This window comes from Tursiops truncatus, chromosome 10 (assembly GCF_011762595.2).
Source record: "Tursiops truncatus isolate mTurTru1 chromosome 10, mTurTru1.mat.Y, whole genome shotgun sequence".
Classification (NCBI taxonomy): Eukaryota; Metazoa; Chordata; class Mammalia; order Artiodactyla; family Delphinidae; genus Tursiops; species Tursiops truncatus.
In genome coordinates this window covers 71210253-71230346 of record NC_047043.1, presented here as the reverse complement: position 1 = coordinate 71230346, position 20094 = coordinate 71210253, and the positions used below count along the sequence as shown (strand labels likewise).

Here is a 20094-nt window from a genome sequence, read left to right as displayed (position 1 = left end):
ACCACATCTTCTTTATCCATTCGTCTATCAATGGGCATTTAGGGTGCTTCCATGACCTGGCTATTGTAAATAGTGCTGCAATGAACATTGGGATGCATGTGACTTTTTGAATTATGGTTTTCTCAGGGTATATGCCCAGTAGTGGGGTTGCTGGGTCATATGGTAATTCTATTTTTAGTTTTTTAAGGAACCTCCATACTGTTCTCCATAGTGGCTATATCAATTTACATTCCCACCAACAGTGTAAGAGGGTTCCCTTTTCTCCACACCCGCTCCAGCATTTGTTGTTTGTAGATTTTCTGATTATGCCCATTCTAACTGGTGTGAGGTGATACCTCATTGTAGTTGTGATTTGCATTTCTCTAATAATTAGTGATGTTGAGCATCTTTTCATGTGCCTCTTGGCCATCTGTATGTCTTCTTTGGAGAAATGTCTATTTAGGTCTTCTGCCCATTTTTTGATTGGGGTGTTTGTTTTTTTAATATTGAGCTGCATGAGCTCTTTATATATTTTGGAGATTAATACTTTGTCTGTTGATTTGTTTGCAAATATTTTCTCCCATTCTGAAGGTTGTCTTTTCGTCTTGTTTATGGTTTCCTTTGCTGTGCAAAAGCTTTGAAGTTTCATTAGGTCCCATTTGTTTATTTTTGTTTTTATTTCCATTACTCTAAGAGGTGGATCAAAAAAGATCTTGCTGTGATTTATGTCAAAGAGTGTTCTTCCTATGTTTTCCTCTAAGAGTTTTATAGTGTCCAGTCTTACATTTAGGTTTCGAATCCATTTTGAGTTTATTTTGGTATATGGTGTTAGGGAGTGTTCTATTCCATTCTTTTACATGTAGCTGTCCAGTTTTCCCAGCACCACTTATTGAAGAGACTGTCTTTTCTCCATTGTATATCCTTGCCTCCTTTGTCATAGATTAGTTGACCATAGGTGCATAGGTTTATCTCTGGGCTTTCTATCCTGTTCCATTGATCTATATTTCTGTTTTTGTGCCAGTACCATATTGTCTTGATTACTGTAGCTTTTTTTTTATAGTCTGAAGTCAGGGAGTCTGATTCCTCCAGCTCGATTTTCTTCCCTCAAGACTGCTTTGGCTATTCGGGGTCGTTTGTGTCTCCATAGAGATTTTAAGATTTTTTTGTTCTAGTTCTGTAAAAAATGCCATTGGTAATTTAATAGGGCTTGCATTGAATCTGTAGATTGCTTTGGTTAATATAGTCATTTTCACAATATTGATTCTTCCAATCCAAGAACATGGTATATCTCTCCATCTGTTGGTATCATCTTTAATTCCTTTCATCAGTGTCTTATAGTTTTCTGCATACAGGACTTTTGTCTCCCTAGGTAGGTTTATTCCTAGGTATTTTATTCTTTTTGTTGCAATGGTAAAAGGGAGTGTTTCCTTAATTTCTCTTTCAGATTTTTCATCATTAGTGTATAGGAACGCAAGAGATTTCTGAGCATTAATTTTGTATCGTGCAACTTTACCAAATCCATTGATTAGCTCTAGTACTTTTCTGGTGGCATCTTTAGGATCCTCTATGTATAGTATCATGTCATCTGCAAACAGTGACAGTTTTAACTCTTCTTTTCCAATTTGTCTTCGTTTTATTTCTTTTTCTTCTCTGATTGCCATTGTTCCTGATCTTAGAGGAAATGCTTTCTGTTTTTCACCATTGAGAATGATGTTTGTTGTGGGTTTGTCATATATGGCCTTTATTATGTTGAGGTAAGTTCCCTCTATGCCCACTTTCTGGAAGGTTTTTATCATAAATTGAGTTGATTTTTGTCAGAAGCTTTTTCTGCCTCTATTGAGATGATCAGATGCTTTTTATTCTTCAATTTGTTAATATGGTGTATCACATTGATTGATTTGCATATATTGAAGAATCTTTGCATCTCTGGGATAAACCCCACTTGATCATGGTGTATGATCCTTTTAATGTGTTGCTGGATTCTGTTTGCTAGTATTTTGTTGAGGATTTTTGCCTCTATATTCATCAGTGATATTGGTCTGTAATTTTCTTTTTTTGTAGTATCTTTGTCTGGTTTTGGTATCAGGTTGATGGTGGCCTCATAGAATGAGATTGGGGTGATCCTTCCTCTGCAGTTTTTTGGAAGAGTTTGAGAAGGATAGGTGTTAGCTCTTCTCTAAATGTTCGATAGAATTCACCTGTGAAGCCATCTGGTCCTGGACTTTTGTTTGTTGGAAGATTTTTAATCACAGTTTCAATTTCATTACTTGTGATTGGTCTGTTCATATTTTCTGTTTATTCCTGGTTCAGTCTTGGAGGGTTATACCTTTCTAGGAATTTGTCCATTTCTTCCAGGTTGTCCATTTTATTAGCATAGAGTTGCTTGTAGTAGTCTCTTAGGATGCTTTGTATTTCTGTGGTGTCTATTGTAACTTCTCCTTTTTCATTTCTAATTTTATTGATTTGAGTCCTCTGCCTCTTTTTCTTGATGAGTCTGGCTAAAGGTTTATCAATTTTGTTTATCTTCTCAAATACCCAGTTTTTTGTTTTATTGATCTTTGCTATTGTTTTCTTTGTTTCTATTTCATTTATTTCTGCTCTGATCTTTATGATTTCTTTCCTTCTGCTAACTTTGGGTTTTATTTGTTCTTCTTTTTCTAGTTCTTCTAGGTGTAAGGTTACATTGCTTGTTTGAGATTTTTCTTGTTTCTTGAGGTAGGGTGTATAGCTATAAACTTCCCTCTTAGAACTGCTTTTGCTGCATCCCATAGGTTTTGGATCGTTGTATTTTCATTGTCATTGTCTCTAGGTATTTTTTGGTTTCCTCTTTGATTTCTTCAGTGATCGCTGGGTTATTTAGTAATGTATTATTTGGCCTCCATGTGTCTGTGTTTTTACGTTTTTTTCCCTGTAATTGATTTCTAATTTCATAGCCTTGTGGTCAGAAAAGATGCTTGGTATGATTTCAATTTTCTTAAATTTACTGAAGCTTGATTTGTGACCCAAGATGTGATATATCCTGGAGAATGTTTCATGTGCACTTGAGAAGAAAGTGTAATCTGCTGTTTTTGGATAGAATGTCCTATAAATATCAACTAAATCTATCTGGTCTATTGTGTCATTTAAAAGCTTGTGTTTCCTTATTAATTTTCTGTCTGGATTATCTCTATTGTTGTAAGTGAGGTGTTAAAGTCCCCCACTCTTACTGTGTTACTGTTGATTTCCTCTTTTATAGTTCTTAGCAGTTGCCTTATGTATTGAGGTGCTCCTATATTGGGTGCATATATATTTATAATTGTTATATCTCCTTCTTAGATTGATCCCTTGATCATTATGTAGGGTCCTTCCTTGTCTCTTGTAACATTCTTTATTTTAAAGTCTATTTTATCTGATATGAGTATTGCTACTCCAGCATTCTTTTGATTTCCATTTTCTTGGAATACCTTTTTCCATTCCCTCACTTTCAGTCTGTATGTGTCCCTAGGTCTGAAGTGGGTCTCTTGTAGACAGCATATATATGGGTCTTGTTTTTGTTTCCATCAGCAAGCCTGTGTGTTTTGGTTGGAGCATTTAATCCATTCACATTTAAGGTAATTATCGACATGTATGTTACTATTACCATTTTCTTAAGTGTTTTGGGTATGTTTTTGTAGGTCATTTTCTTCTTTTGTGTTTTCCACTTAGAGACGTTCCTTTAGCATTTGTTGTAGAGCTGTTGGTGGTGCTGAATTCTCTTAGCTTTTGCTTGTCTGTAAAGCTTTTGATTTCTCTGTTGAATCTGAATGAGATCCTTGCTGGGTACAGCAATCTTGGTTGTAGGTTCTTCCCTTTTATCACTTTAAATATGTCCTGCCACTCCTTTCTGGCCTGTAGAATTTCTGCTGCGAAATCAGCGGTTAAACTTATGGGAGTTCCCTTGTATATTATTTGTCATCTTTCCCTTGCTGCTTTCAATGATTTTTCTTTGTCTTTAATTTTTCCAATTTGATTACTATGTGTCTTGGCATGTTTCTCTTTAGGTTTATCCTGTGTGGGACTCTCTGCCCTTGCTGGACTTGGGTGGCTATTTTCTTTCCCATGTTAGGGAAGTTTTTGACTATAACCTCTTCAAATATTTTCTGGGGTCCTTTGTCTTCTTCTGGGACCCCTATAGTGCGAATGTTGTTGTGTTTATTGTTGTCCCAGAGGTCTCTTAAGCTGTCTTCATTTCTTTTCATTCTTTTTTCTTTATTCTGTTCCGCAGCAGTGAATTCCACCATTCTGTCTTCCTGGTCACTTATCCGTTCTTCTGCCTCAGTTATTCTGCTATTGATTCCTTCTAGTGTAGTTTTTATTTCAGTTATTGTATTGTTTATCCCTGTTTGCTTATTCTTTAATTTTTCTAGATCTTTGTTAAACATTTCTTGCATCTTCTCGATCTTTGCCTCCATTCTTTTTCCGAGGTCCTGGATCCTCTTCACTATCATTATTCTGAATTCTTTTTCTGGAAGGTTGCCTATCTCCACTTCATTTAGTTGTTTTTCTGGGGTTTTATCTTGTTCCTTCATCTGGTACATAGCCCTCTGCCTTTTCATCTTGTCTATCTTTCTGTGAATGTGGCTTCTGTTCCACAGCCTGCAGGATTGTAGTTCTTCTTGCTTCTGCTGTCTGCCTTCTGGTGGATGAGGCTGTCTAAGAGGCTTGTGCAAGTTTTCTGATGGGAGGGACTGGTGGTGGGTAGAGCTGGCTGTTGGTCTGGTGGACAGAGCTCAGTAAAACTTTAATCTGCTTGTCTGCTGATGGGTGGGGCTGGCTTCCCTCCCTGTTGGTTGTTTGGCCTGAGGTGACCCAACACTGGAGCCTACCCAGGCTCTTTTGTGGGGCTAATGGCAGACTCTGGGAGGGCTCTTGCTAAGGAGTGCTTCCCAGAACTTTTGCTGCCAGTGTCCTTGTCCTCATGGTGAGACACAGCCACCCCCCGCCTCTGCAGGAGACCCTCCAACACTAGCAGGTAGGTCTTGTTCAGTCTCCTATGGGGTCACTGATCCTTCCCCGGGGTCCTGATGCACACAGTACTTTGTGTGTTCACTCCAAGAGTGGAGTCTCTGTTTCCCCCAGTCCTGTCAAAGTCCTGCAATCAAATCCCACTAGCCTTCAAAGCCTGATTCTCTAGGAATTCCTCCTCCCATTGCCAGACCCCTAGGTTGGGAAGCCTGATGTGGGGCTCAGAACCTCCATTCCAGTGGGTGGACTTCTGTGGTATAATTGTTCTCCAGTTTGTGAGTCACCCACCCAGAGGTTATGGGATTTGATTTTATTGTGATTGCGCCCCTCCTACCTTCTTACTGTGGCTTCTCCTTTGTCTTTGGATGTGGGGTATCTTTTTTGGTGAGTTCCAGTGTTTTCCTATTGATGATTGTTCAGCAGTTAGTTGTGATTCTGGTGTTCTTGCAAGAGGGAGTGAGAGCATGTCCTTCTACTCCGCCATCTTGAACCAATCTCATTAAATGCTTTTTCTGTATCTACGAGATGATTGTATGTTTTTTCTAATTTGCATACTTTATACCTTATTTGGTTTTTGTGTGTTTATAAAAGTACATAATGGATTCATAAATGCATTATTACTTTCATAAAATCAGTGATGGTATATTCTCTTTCATTTGTATTTTACCATATATCTCAATACAATGCTCTTCAGAGAATAGGCACAATAAATATTCTATGAGATAACAGCTAAATTTTTTGATCCTGGCCATAACTTTTAGCATCTGGAAACCCTAAATCTCTGGGCTGGGAACATGTTTCATTGGGTTTCACAGTGACTCTCTTCTTAGGCCTAGTATTTTGCTGTGAAATTTTATAGAATTTCATAATTTCTGGATGGTTTACATAACTATATAAAAATTTACTTTTAGGTTTAGTGATCTACCCCTGGACTTTTTGTCAATTATGACATACTATAGTTGTGAATAGTATGCCTATTTGGGAGAAATAAAAAATTATGAACTACACATATATGTAGAGAAAATGATATGATGCTTGGGATTTTTGTAAAAATAAAACAGAAGGGGAATGGTTAGAGGTATAGAGAAAACAAGATTGGCCATGAGTTCATAATGGTTGAAGCTGGAAAATGGGTACATTTTACCTACTTTTGTACGTTTAAAATATTCCATTAAAAAGTGTAATATAATACAAAAATCATGTAAAGCAGATATGTACAGATTTATAGGTAATTATAACTTAATAACTACCTAGATTAAGAGTTAGAATTTTGCAGTATTCCAGAAGCCACCCATGTGCCTCTTTCCAACCATAAACTTCCCCCTTCTTTATTGGAAACTATTATCCTGACATTTCTTGCTGCTCTTTATAGTTACCACCTATGTATGCATTCTTAAATAATATAGTTTAGTTTTGCCCATGGTAAGTTTATATGAAAGATATCATATTACATGTATTTTTTGTGTTTTTATTCTTTCATCATTATGAAATTCATCCATATTTTGCATATAGTCCTAGTTTATTATAACATAGCACTCCAATATATGAATATGCCATCAATTCTACTGTAAATGGACATTTGTGTTGTTTCCAGTTGCCATGTTTTCTTTGATTCAGCCCATTTTATTTTCCATATCTGTTAATTACATCCCTGAAAAACTGGATGATGGCCTTTGAGAATGAGAAAACATCTTTTCTCCCTTCTCAGGTGCCATCAGCTCTATCAACTCTCTATTTGGTATATTTTTAACAAAAACCCAAGACTACTGAGTATGGTCTTTAAACTAACTAATTAATATCCTCATTTCCTTTAAACATTGAAAATTTTAAGCCCAATCCACTAAATACTGGAGACTATAAAAATAGGGCAGATTTGAGAGAGAGGGAAATGAAGAAAAAGTCTCCTTAAGGAAGAATAAAAGGAATGTGAGGCCTTTTGGTGGAGGGTGGAGATGAGGTGAGGAGGAAGGTAGAGGCAACATTAAAGATGGATTGTGAGGGACTTCCCTGATGGTCCAGTGGTTAAGACTCCTGCTTCCAGTGCAGGGCGTGTGGGTTCAATCCCTGGTCAGGGAACTAAGATCCCACATGCCATGCGACATGGCCAAAAAATTTTAAAAAACGAATTAAAAAAAATGGATTGTGAAATTAAGTCAAAGTTACCCAAAGTTGGTAGATATGTTTCACTTTCCATAAAACTTATCACAACATAGCTTGCCAGGTTTTATTCCATACTACTTTGCTCAATTTTAAAAAATTATCCCAGTGTCTGGGTATTAGGAATTTGTATAAATTCCAATATCTTGGAATGTTAGTAACAGCAGGGTACAATGTTTCTCTCCTGGATTATTTTGACCCAAACCAAAAAATTTCTTTTATTTATTTTCCTGAAGATTGAATTAGAATTTTCAGTGAGGCATCAGTAATGGCACAAGCAAGTATTGATATTAGTCAGCTACACAAATTGTCACATGATACAGGTTTGTTTTTAAACCAAGAGATGAGTTGGCTTTGATGATAATTTTTTTAATAGTTACTGAGGGAAATTTCACCTTGTGTCATGTCCAGATATTGATACTATAAATGTCATCGTATTGGATATTTACTGGTAGATTTGTCAATTCTTTAATGAAAGGACAGGTGAAAAAAGATTTGTGCGATAATGGGAAAAATATTAGTCACTTAGCAAAAAGAAATGAATTTATATTTATATCATATAATTAAGAATTTCACCATAATACTGTACTATAAAATCACAGCTGAATTTAAAAATTCTAAGCATTTTTGTTTTAAATCCTTTTTTTTAAGTTTGTAGGAAAATTTTTCAGTCTTGCTTCAGAAATAATGCTTTTGCCTCAGTGGGCTCATTTTCCTATGGTCCGTTTGGATTGTGAAGATTTGAAGACAGGCCTAACAAACAAAGCAAAAGCATTTGCAAACATATTACTAAATGACATAGCTTCAAAACATAGGAAAGAAAATGAAAGGTAAGTAGAATTAGTTGCCAAACTCAGAATTATGGGGCTAAAAGAAATAGTTTGCTAGTAACAATTCTTGTTTAAAAATAAAAGATTAAAATATAAGTACTTGCAAGTTTTTCTCCATAGCTACTTCCTAAGAGGGTTTCGTTATAGTCTTGTTGGTTTGGTTTCTTTTCGTTTGATACTGTTTGAGACTAGTTTTGAGGCAACCCAGGATTTTTTTTCTAAAAGAAATTGACGTACATCAGCTTTTGGATACAGGTTGCATGGTAATGAAAAAACCATAGACTTTCAGTGATATTGGGAAGATCTGGGATCATTCCTGACCACGATATTGACTTATTGTGTCACCTAGTTTATTTTTTGCATCTGTAAAATGGAGACAGTAATACCTAGTTGGCAGGATGGCTATAGATTGGATTCATGAACTAGTGGCCTACTAGCTGAATGTGTCATGCAAATGTGTTTTATTTGTCTCACATTGTTTTTTATTTTGTTTAAACTAATTTTGAATTTGCTATCAACATTTCAAAATTAGGAGTTTTCACACACACACACACACACACACTCTCTCTCTCTCTCTCTCTCTCTCTCTCTCTCTCTCTCCAGATCTCTTACTTTTCTTGAAAAAGTGGGAAGACCATGCCACATTAGGCCTATAGTGGTAAATGGAGTTGAGATGAAACTTTCCCATTGACAGGGAGAATGGCCTCTGGTTTGTTCATCCAGTGCTCAAGCAACTGATCCTCTAAATAATTTAACTTATTTGTTACCTGTCTGGCCCCAGAGGACTTTCAGTTTGCAACTTCTAGAAGGATTAAAACTAATATTTATATAAATCACCTAGCACAGTGCCTGGAACATAGTATAGTACTCAAGAAATGTTAGCCATTATGTTTATTTTCCCAGAAGCAATGTAAGAGAATTATGTGCCTTGGAATCAGAGAGACCTGGATTTGAATCCTGTGTCTGCCATGAACTAGTTCCGTGACTCTAGGCAAATCACTTAATTTCTCTAAGCCTCAATTTCCTGCGGTGCCAACTATGAAAAATAATACCTTCCTTGCAGGACTAATGTTAGGATCACAGATAACATTTGTAAAGTATCTAGCACCATGCTTGCCATAGAATAGGCACCCAATAAAGGGAGCTATCACATCAATAAATATTTTTAAATGAATAAAAAATACATGACTCTCAGAAAGTTAAGTATTGGTCAGCTGTACTTTGTACAAAATTATACTACAAAAAGATGTTGAAGATGGTAAAGTGTTAGACTCTTCATTTCTAACAATCCCGTTGAGTAAGAGCAGTGACAATACCATAGTTAATTTAAAAAATTTTTATGTTTGACATGACTTTTTTGGTATTTATTTTTGTAATATCTGTCACTTTTCTGGAAAATTCTTTCAACAAAATAACTGTCTTATTATAAACCTAGGACATAAGAGCAGCTGAAAAGTCCATTTTCCTCTGCCTCTTTCATTCTTTGATTCTTTCCGGTTTAAGTTCCATACTTGAGATAGGTAACATCAAAAGGAGGAAATATGTGCCACTATGTTAAGCACAATTTATTAAATAAATTAATAATTATTAAAGAACAATTTTCTTCATAGTTTGGTTTAGTATCTGCTTGGGCCACCTTGCCCTCAGTAATCTTGTTTGCCTCCTTTTCTTTTCTTTCTTTTTTTTTTTGTTTTTGGCCATGCCACGCGGCATGTGGTATCTTAGTTCCCCGACCAGGGATCGAACCCATGCCCCCGCAGTCGAAGCACGGAGTCCTAACTACTGGACCGCCAGGGAATTCCAGCCTCTTTTTCTTTTGCTGTAATGTCACTCCCCAAGGGACTCAGATTCTGCTCTAGTAAGAAGAAAGCACCCACAGTAGAATCATCTGTCTTTTTTGCATTATCGACATTAATGCATCCTCCTAAAATTTTGATAATCAAGAATTAACTGCCAAGCCCTACATTATCTGATTCCTGCTCATCTCTACAATTTCATGTTACGTCCTCTCCTTTGTATTCACATTGCCCTGCTTGCCATTCCTAAACTATGCGAAGCTTATTGCTACCTCAGGCTTTAATCCTTGCTATTTTTTCTTCCTTGGAAGCTTTTTTCCTGATATTTGAATGACTCATTTTTTCCTTCTCTCATCTTGAATATCACCTCTCTAGAGAGATATTTCCTGGCCACTTTATATAAAATACTGACCCCTTCTCTATACTCCATCATTCTTTATCCCTTTACTTTGCTTTTTTTTTTTCTTCATAGCACTTTTTACCACTTAACATTGTGTTATATATTTATGTGCTCTTGTCTCTCTCATCAACTTGAATGTAAGCTTTATGATGATAGGGACTTATCTATTTGCTGTTATATCTCCAGTGCTTAGAACTTTGCTTAGCACATTGTAGGTACTCAATTATTTATTAGATGAATGAATAAGTATAATTACTCACATAATATAAATGAAATACCTGCATGAACTAAAATTTATTTTTAAAATCACTTACCTCTTTTGTACTTTGTTTTTGCAAGGGTTTTTTCTGATATTTCTAATAATGGCATGACAGTACTGATACTGCCAAGTACAAGGAAAAAAATTCTATGAAATATACCTTTAGTTGAATAATGGCTATAGGGTATCTAGGTTCATACTTACATACATATATATTCTGAAAGAATCATAGATTTTTAAATGTATACAGAGGTTTGATCTTTTTACTTACCACATTTCACAAGGGACACTAATAATAATAATAATTAAGCTGATGATTATACTAAAAATTATAGTTATAGTTACCAGTAATTGAGAGTGTACTGTGTGCTAGGCTCTTTTACATTCATTATTCATTATTGTATTACAACAATCCTGCAAGATGAATGTTAATAACTTCATTTTACAAATATGAAAGCTAAACCTATGAGATTTACATAAGTTCTCAAAGCTAGTAGCAGCTGAGGCAGGATTTAGACATAGGGCTGCTTGATCCAAAGCATGCTCTATGTCACACAGAAAATGTTACCTTAATTTTATAGATTTTATAGATGTATGATGTATCCTGAGTTATATCAGATAAGTTATGCTTAAATATTTTAAGATATATTAGTGAATTAACCAATTTTCTTAGGATCACAGTTCCTATTTTATAGTAATCATAATAAAATTTATTTAGTGTGATAGAGCATTAATTACTTTAACTATAATAAAGCAGGGTATTATGTCAGTATTTGCAGTGAATTTGAAGCAATCAAAGAGCATGCATTAAAAGTCCCTGAGACAACAGAAGAGATGATGGAGCTCATATCTTACGTAGAAAAAGCCCGGACTGTAAGAATTAATGAGTTGGTTTCACGGATCAAGGTAAGAATTTTTAAATTTACATATTTTAAAATATTTTTTTCATTGTGAAATATGATAAACATATTGGAAGTGTATAAAACGTATAGTTAAACAAAGTTATAAAAAAAACACAAAGTTATAAAGTGAACACCTATGTTGCCACCACCAAGGTCAAGAAATAGGATATTGCCAGCACCCTAGAAACCCTCTGCGTATGACTATCTGACCATAACTACTTCCCTTCCTTTACCTCCTAGAGGTGTCGACTTGGTTTCTACAGTAATCTTTTTTATTTTTCTTTAGTTCCACCTTAACAAAGGTTTAAAAAAATATTTTCTTTTATAGTTTCTACATTTAGTAGTACATATGCTTATACTTTCCCCACCACAAGGTTATATACCTATTCACCTATATTGTACTCTAATTTTTGTTTAAAAATGTGAAATATAGGGACTTCCCTGGCGATCCAGTGGTTAAGATGCCGTGCTTCCACCGCAGGGGGCATGGGTTTGATCCCTGGTCGGGGAACTAAGATGTCACATGCCGCACGGCATGGCTGAAAGGAAAAAAAAAAAAATTAAAATACAATACACACCAAAAATTGCATAAAAAATAAATTGTACAATTTAAAATGTTATAAAGTAAACATCCAGTAATTATCATCCAGGGAAAGAAATAGAAGCTTGTCAACACTCTAGAAGCCCATTACAATCTCCTGTCTTTTTCTGGATGTGAACACTATCCTGACTTTTATAGTAGTCATTTCCTGCTCTTCTTTGTAGTTTTACCATCTAAATATGCATTCCTAATCAATATAGCTACTTTTTGTTTCATTTTGATCTTTATATAAATAGAATCATACTATTTCTATTCTTTTGTGTCTTGTCAACTTTATGTTAGTAATGTCATTGTTCCTTAACTTTCATTTATTTTCATTGATGTCTGGTACTCATATTATATAACCATAGAATAATTTATTATTTTAATTTTACTGTTCTGGATAGTTGAGTTGTTTCTACTTTTGCTACTAAAAGCAATGCTTCTGGGAACATTTCTGTATGTGTACGCTGGTGCGTATATTCATGCATTTCTTCCAGGTGTTATAAGATATACTTATTTTCACCTTTACTAGCTAAGGCAAAACTCTTTTCTAAAGTAGTTCCAATTTTATACTCCTATCAGCAGTGTTTAAGAGTCCTGTTGTTTTATATCCTTACCCATACCTGCTATTGTGAGATATTTAAAATTTTGCCAGTCTGTTGGGTGGAGGTTACTGAATTTTTAATTTGCATTTTCCTGAAAAAAAAATTTTTCGTATGCTTATTGACCGTTTGGAGCTCCTCTTTTGTGAAATACTAGTATTTTTTTTTAATTAAAAGAAAATTTTATTTTTAAATTTTTATTTATTTATTTATATTTAAAATTGAAGTATACTTGATGTACAATATTATATAAGTTACAGGTGTACAATATAGTGATGTGCAATTTTTAAAGGTTATGTTCCATTTATAGTTATTATAAAATATTGGCTCTATTTCCTGTGTTGTACAATGTATCCTTGTGGCTTATTTTATGCATAATAGTTTGTACCTCTTAATCCCATAGCCCTATAATGCCTCTCCCCCTTCCCCCTCCCCATTGGTAACCACTGGTTTGTTCTCTAAATCTGTGAATCTGTTCCTTTTTTTGTTATATTCACTAGTTTGTTGTATTTTTTAGATTCCACATATAAGTGATATCATTCAGTATTTTTCTTTCTCTATCTGGCTTTCTTTCTCTCTATTTCACTTAGCATAATACCCTCCAAGTCCATCCATATTGTTGCAAATGGGAAAATTTCATTCTTTTTTATGGCTGTGTAGTATTTCACTCCAGTACATGTCTTTTACCTATTTTTCTTTTGGGTTGTGTGTCCTTTTCTAATTGATTTATAGTAGTTTTTAAAAAAATTGTGATAATATATACATAACATAAAGTTTACCATCTTTACCTTTTTTTTGGGGGGTGGTTACGCGGGCCTCTCACTGTTGTGGCCTCTCCTGCTGCGGAGCACAGGCTCCGGACGCGCAGGCTCACCGACCATGGCTCACGAGCCCAGCCACTCCGCGGCATGTGGGATCTTCCCAGACCGGGGCACGAACCCGTGTCCCCTGCATTGGCAGGCGGACTCTCAACCACTGCGCCACCAGAGAAGCCCCATCTTAACCATTTTTAAGTGTATAGTTCAGTGTAGTAGTTTTGAATATATTATTGATTTATTTATTTCAGTTTTTAATGGTGTTTTGATGAATGGAAGTTCTTAATTTTAATGTATTTCACTCTGTATTTATTTCAGTTTTTAATGGTGTTTTGATGAATGGAAGTTCTTAATTTTAATGTATTTCACTCTGTATTTATTTCAGTTTTTAATGGTGTTTTGATGAATGGAAGTTCTTAATTTTAATGTAGTCAAGTGGAGCAAAATTTTTTTTTTTTCTTTTTATAGCTAGTGCTTTCTGTATCTTGTTTAAGAAATCCTTTTCTACCCAGGGTCATCAAGATTTTTTTCTTGTGTCCTTTTCTGGAAGCTGTTTAGTTTTGCCTTTCAGGTTTAGATTTTCAGTCTTCCTGGATTTTATTTCTGTGAATGATGTGAGGTCCTATTTAATTACTTTTTCATATGCATGAGCAGTTACATATTTATTAAAGAGACTATACTTTCCCCACTGCTCTGCAGTGCCATCTCTATTATATATCAAGTGTCCCTATATGTGCAGATCTGTTTTAAGACATTCTATTCTGTTTTATTGGCCTTTTGTCTATCCTTGTATCAATACCACACTGACTTAATTACAACAGCTTAATTGTAATAGCAATAATAATTCTTGATTCCCGGTAGAGCATGTCCTCCCACTCTATTCTTCATCAAGTTTCTTGTTTGTTCTTGGCTATTAGTATTTCATATAAATTTTAGAATTAGATGATCACAACCCATAAAATAACGTTTTGGGATTTTCATTGAGATTGCATAAAATTGATAATAAACGTAGAGAATTAGCATCTTTCCAATATAAATTTTAGAATCAGTTTTTCACATTCTGCAAAAATCTGTTGGAATTTTGATTAGAAATGCATTAAATAGATGGAGAGAATCAGTACATACACTGTGGAGTCTTCCAGTTCATGATATATCATTTATTCATTTACCTCTTCTTTAACATCTCTTAATATTTTATAATTTTCTCTGTAGAGGTTGTGCACATCTTTTGTTAGTTATATTTTCAGGTACTTGATATCTTTTAATGTTATATTAAATTATATCTTAAATTTTTCATCTTATCTTAGTTACTTGAATACAAAAATACAATTAACTTATATTAATAGACTTTAAAAAAATAGTTTTAGATTTACAAAAAAAACCTAGTAGATAGTACAGAGAGTTCCCATATTACACACACATCCTCACACAGTCAATTTTCTCATTATTAACATCTTACACTAATATGGTACATTTGTTATAATTATTAAACCAATACTGATATATTATTAACTAAAGTCCATAGTTTATTCAGATTTCCTTAGTTTTTACTGAAAGCCCTTTTTCTATCTCAGGAACTCATCTGAGATACCACATTGTATCTAGTTGTCATGTATCCTTAGGCTCCTCTTGGCTCTGAGAGTTTCTTAGGTTTTCCTTGCTTTTGATGTTCTTGATAGTTTTGAGAAGTAGGAATTTGTCTGCTATTTTTCTCATGATTAGAACGGGGTAGTCGGTTTTTTGGAGGAGAATCACAAAGGAAAAGTGCCATTTTCATCACGTCATTTCAAGGATACATATTATCAACATGGCATTTGATGTTGAGCTTGATCACCGGCAGAAGTAGTGTTTATCATGTCTCTCCACTCTTTTCTCCCCCTTTCCATACTGTCTCCTTTGGAAGGAAGTCACTGTATGCATCCGCACTTAAGAACTGGGAGTTGTGCTTTCCTCCTTTACAGTAGGGTAGCTACATTATTTATTTGGAATTATTCTGCATAGGAGACTTGTTTCTTCTCCGCTGCTTTTTAATTTATTCAATGATTTATTTATATGAACTTATGTATATTTATTTTATACTTTGACTATAATATAATATAAAATTTATTTTTATATGCAAAGTAATAGCTATCACTAAATTTTTTCTTAATTAAAAAATTTTTATTTAAATATCCTAACTTTAAAATTTATATTTTTTTTTCTCTTTTTAATTTTAACAGTTTATCTGAAGATTCTTTTGGAATGTCTACATATACTATTTTATAACTAGTAGTTAATGACAGTTTTGGTTTTGTCCTTATCAAACATTACACATTTCTAAAACTTTATTTTCTTTGCTATTATGGACTGGTTAGGATCTTTAGTAATGTTGAATAGAAGTCATCTTGATCCCAATCTCAAAGGGAAAGGCTTCAAGATTTCACTATTAAGTATGAAATTTGCTATAGGTTTTTTATAGGTTCCCTTATGAGATTAGTAAATTCTCTTCTATGGGAGGGTGGGGAGGATGCATTGGGAGATTGGGATTGACATATGCACACTACTGTATATAAAATAGATAACTAGTAAGAACCTACTGTATAGCACAGGGAACTCTACTCAGTACTCTGTAATGACCTATATGGGAATGGGATCTAAACAAGAGTGGATATATGTATATGTATAACTGATTCACTTTGCTGTACAGCAGAAACTAACAAAATATTATAAATCAACTATACTCCAATAAAAATTAAGTGAAAAACATTACTGTGAATGCATGTTGAATTTTATCTTTTTTTTTTTGCATCTATTGGGGTGACCTTATGCTTTTTCTCCTTTAATCTATTAATATAATTGATTACATGAATCAGATTTTATTAGGTTAATTTCTACATGCAACATAATACATATATGATGCATTCTGCATATTATATATATTATATACATATACAGCAAATATGTAAGCTATAGAGGGTAAAGATATTCAACTTCTCTATTCAGGTAAATCTGTTGGTTTTAAAGGTTTTTGTTTTGTTTTGGTTTGGTTTTGCCATTCACCCCTAAACTCTTTCTAGACAATTGCTGTATGCTAATGGTAGGCAAAAAAAGTAGTACTGTCACTGAAGATGCAAAACAAAATAAAAGATGCTAAAATCTTTGTCAACAAAGATTCAAAATTAAATACATAAGAATAAAAAATGTAAAATCTTTTAAAAGAAAAAAATTTAAAGGGTTGCTGAACAAAAGCTGCATATTTCATCATCATTTTCAGTCATCTACATGGAGACTCAAGAGTACCTTTCTGTTAAGTCAACTGCAAGTGAAAACTTTTAAAAAGCTTTATTTCTGGTATAAAAATCTGCAATTGTGTGGTATGAAGCCAAATAAATAACCCTACAGTTATTGAAATACCCATATGGTTTGGGTAATATGAAATATCAGTTAACAATGTGAGTCAGATTGAAATTTGAGAGAGTATTAGAAATTGTTATTGGTTCTCTTTTTCATAATGCTTTAGATTTTGTATATGGTTTAATACACCTGGAGTTTCTTCTGTAGGAATCCAAACGCCGGATGAGTTACTTTTTAGATGTATTTCTATTTCCTCCAGAAGACTTAGCTTTAAATTCAGCTGTCCTTATGTGGCCTTGGAAAGTTAATCCCATCTTTGATGAAAATGATGAGGTGAATATATTTTTCAATATGTAGTTTTGTATTATGATATTTTAAGCACAATGTTCGTTTAATTTTCATACATACATGCCATCTACCTTTAAAAAGTATCTTCATGTGTCCGTATGATTTTGGGGTTAGCCACATTTATGGCCCTGCAGGCTTAGGCTTAACCCACAAAGTTGTAAAGAGTGGGACTGACAGGGCTTCCCTGGTGGCACAGTGGTTGAGAGTCCGCCTGCCGATGCAGGGGACACGAGTTTGTGCCCCAGTCCGGGAAGATCCCACATGCCGCGGTGCGGCTGGGCCCGTGAGCCAGGGCCGCTGGGCCTGCGCGTCCGGAGCCTGTGCTCCGCAACGGGAGAGGCCACAACAGTGAGAGGCCCGCGTACCACAAAAAAAAAAAACAAAAAAAAGTGGGACTGACATTAAAAAAGTCAGAACTATTTACAAATTAATAATAATAATTGTAAGCTCTGTGCTATTAAATCATTTAATACTCACAAAAATCCCAGGTGCTCCTATTTTCCCCATTTCATAGATGAGAAAAATGAGTTTCAGAGAAGTTAAGTAACTTTCCCAGGAAGAAGTAGCAGATTCAGGATTTTATATAAGACTGAATATAGTTCAGATTTTGAAAAAGTCCTAATGTAAACTAGTTTCTCCTAAACTGGGAAGTGAGATGGTATAGTAGTAATGAAAAGCATGGACTTCAGTTAGATAAGCCAGAGTTCTAATCCAGATTTTGACTTTTATGATTTTGTGACATTGGACATGCCTCTTAACCTCTATATGCTTAAATTTCTTTACCTCTGAAATGAGGATACTAATACTTGTGGTAATATAGGTAGAGTGTTTAATCAATCTTGACATAACAAGTGCTCAATATATGGTAGCTTTTACTATTTTCCCAGAATCTGTTAAATAGTTAAAGTATCTATTTAATAAATAAGAATTGTTACAGTCACTTCAGAGATATAGGAAAGTTTTTCTGTGTGGTTTTGTGGTTTATTATTCTTTTCATTTTTATATCAGTCAATGTTTTATTTTTGTACAATGTTTTATTTTTACTTCGCTGATGTTTTTTGTTACTGTATAAAGCATTCGGATTTCTGATTTGATAATTCTTTGCTTTGTAACAAAATAGTTAACATGAATAATTTTCTTTTAAAGCTCCTTGAGAATGCTAAACATAAAAAAGAAAGTGAGCTAATAGAAAAGAGAGAGAAACTGATTTTGGAAATAGAAAAGGAATCACGCCGCATGGAAGAGTTTGCAGAATTTGCAGAACTGGACCGCATGCAGCAGGTCTGATAAATATAGACAGTAGCTATGGCAGCCTGGTAGATTAATACAGGACATGTTTCTATAATATAGAAAAACCTGTGCTTACTAAGGCAAACAGAGGCCTGACTCTTAGGCCTGGGACTGCTGCTAATTATGTAATCTTTTTTTGTGATTTAGTTTTCTATTTGTAAGATAGACATAACCATACCTTTTGCTCTGTGTCATGGTGATGTTGTGAAGTTGATGTTTAAAGTTGCTATATAAATGCAAGGACATAGCCTATGCAGTATTATATAATTTTATTTTTATAACATTTCTTGGGTATTTCTTGAAATAAAAAATTATTTGCTTTCAGTATGTGACAGATGTAAGACAACTACAAAAACGTATTCAGGAATCTGAAGAAGCAGTTCAATTTATTAATAAAGAAGAGGAACTTTTCAGATGGGAACTGACAAAATATCCTGAACTGGATAAATTAAAAGTTAACATTGAGCCCTATCAGAAGTTTTTTAATTTAGTTTTGAAGTGGCAACGAACAGAAAAACGGTAATTTCTGGTAATAAAAAATTAAGTAAAGTTATACAAAGATTTATAAAATGTACATTGATTGTTGTTGTTGGCTAGGTGTTTAAAAGTAGGATTTATCTGTCCATTTGAAAGAGAAACCAAATATTATATAGAAGCATCAAATATTGCTAAGGCGCCACCTAGCCTTACTAATATAATATCTAAAGTCTCACCTGGGTTTTCCAGAGTTGATTCATTTTTTAATGCAATTAATTCATTTGACTCATTCATTTGACACTAAGAATTAGAAGTATGGAGTCAAATCAGCATTTCATCTGGATACTGTTAGTTGTCCGTTTACAGTCTGATTCATATTTTTGCACATGCAGCATAGCTGAAATTGTGGTTTTAGTATTGTCTGTCATCATTCTATCTGTGTGACTGAGAAAAACTGTTAATTGCTCTTGTTCTCAGTTATTTCTACTATAAAATGAAGGGCCTAGCCTAAAGAATCTGTAAGGCCTTTTCACACACCAGAAGTCTCTGAGTTTAATATTTTTTAAATTAAAATATCCTATTTTTTTCACTTAATTCTGTTTTTAATCATTCTTCCTTAGTCTTTTTTCTTTAATAAATTTATTTGTTTATTTTTGACTGTGTTGCTTATTCATTGCTGCATGCAGGCTTTTTCTAGTTGCGGCGAACGGGGGCTACTCTTCGTTGTGATGTGCGGGCTTCTCGTTGCAGCAGCTTCTCTTGTTGTGGGGCACGGGCTCTAGGCGCACAGGCTTCAGTAGTTGTGGCTCGTGGGCTCTAGAGCACAGACTCAGTAATTGTGGCTTGCGGGCTCTAGAGCACAGACTCAGTAGTTGTGGCGCAGAGGCTTATTTGCTCCACGGCATGTGGGATCTTCCTGGACCAGGGGTCAAACCCGTGTCCCCTGCATTGGCAGGCAGATTCCTAACCACTGTGCCACGAGGGAAGCCCTTCTGAGTTTAATATTACTTTTTCTTTCAATTCAGGTGGATGGATGGAGGGCTTTTGGACCTTAATGGGGAAAGCATGGAAGCTGATGTAGATGAATTTTCCCGAGAAATTTTTAAGACTCTGAAATTTTTCCAAACAAAGCAAAGGAAGGAATTACAAGAAAAAAGAAAGGCAGCAAAAAGACGATCTCTGGGAGAAGAGAAACTTGAAGAAGAACCAAAAGAGAATCCTACTATTACTATGTGCACTGCAGTAATGGAGCAGATAAAAGTTATTAAGGTATAAACACATTTAATGACATTTTTAAAAGCCCTGGTAGAGTTGTTTGCATCAAGTGCTAGTGAAGAGAA

The 20094-nt window shown here is 34.6% G+C and overlaps 1 protein-coding gene across 1 annotated transcript in view; it reads left to right on the top strand.

Annotated features, from left to right (window-relative positions):
* Window positions 1-20094, top strand: part of DNAH12 (dynein axonemal heavy chain 12) — a 229604-nt gene that overhangs the window by 63299 nt on the left and 146211 nt on the right. The window contains exons 13-18 of the mRNA XM_073811265.1: window positions 7771-7949; window positions 11175-11310; window positions 16847-16972; window positions 18134-18268; window positions 18603-18796; window positions 19780-20023. Coding sequence (XP_073667366.1) covers window positions 7771-7949; window positions 11175-11310; window positions 16847-16972; window positions 18134-18268; window positions 18603-18796; window positions 19780-20023 — 1014 coding nt within the window. The remainder of the gene's footprint in view (window positions 1-7770; window positions 7950-11174; window positions 11311-16846; window positions 16973-18133; window positions 18269-18602; window positions 18797-19779; window positions 20024-20094) is intronic.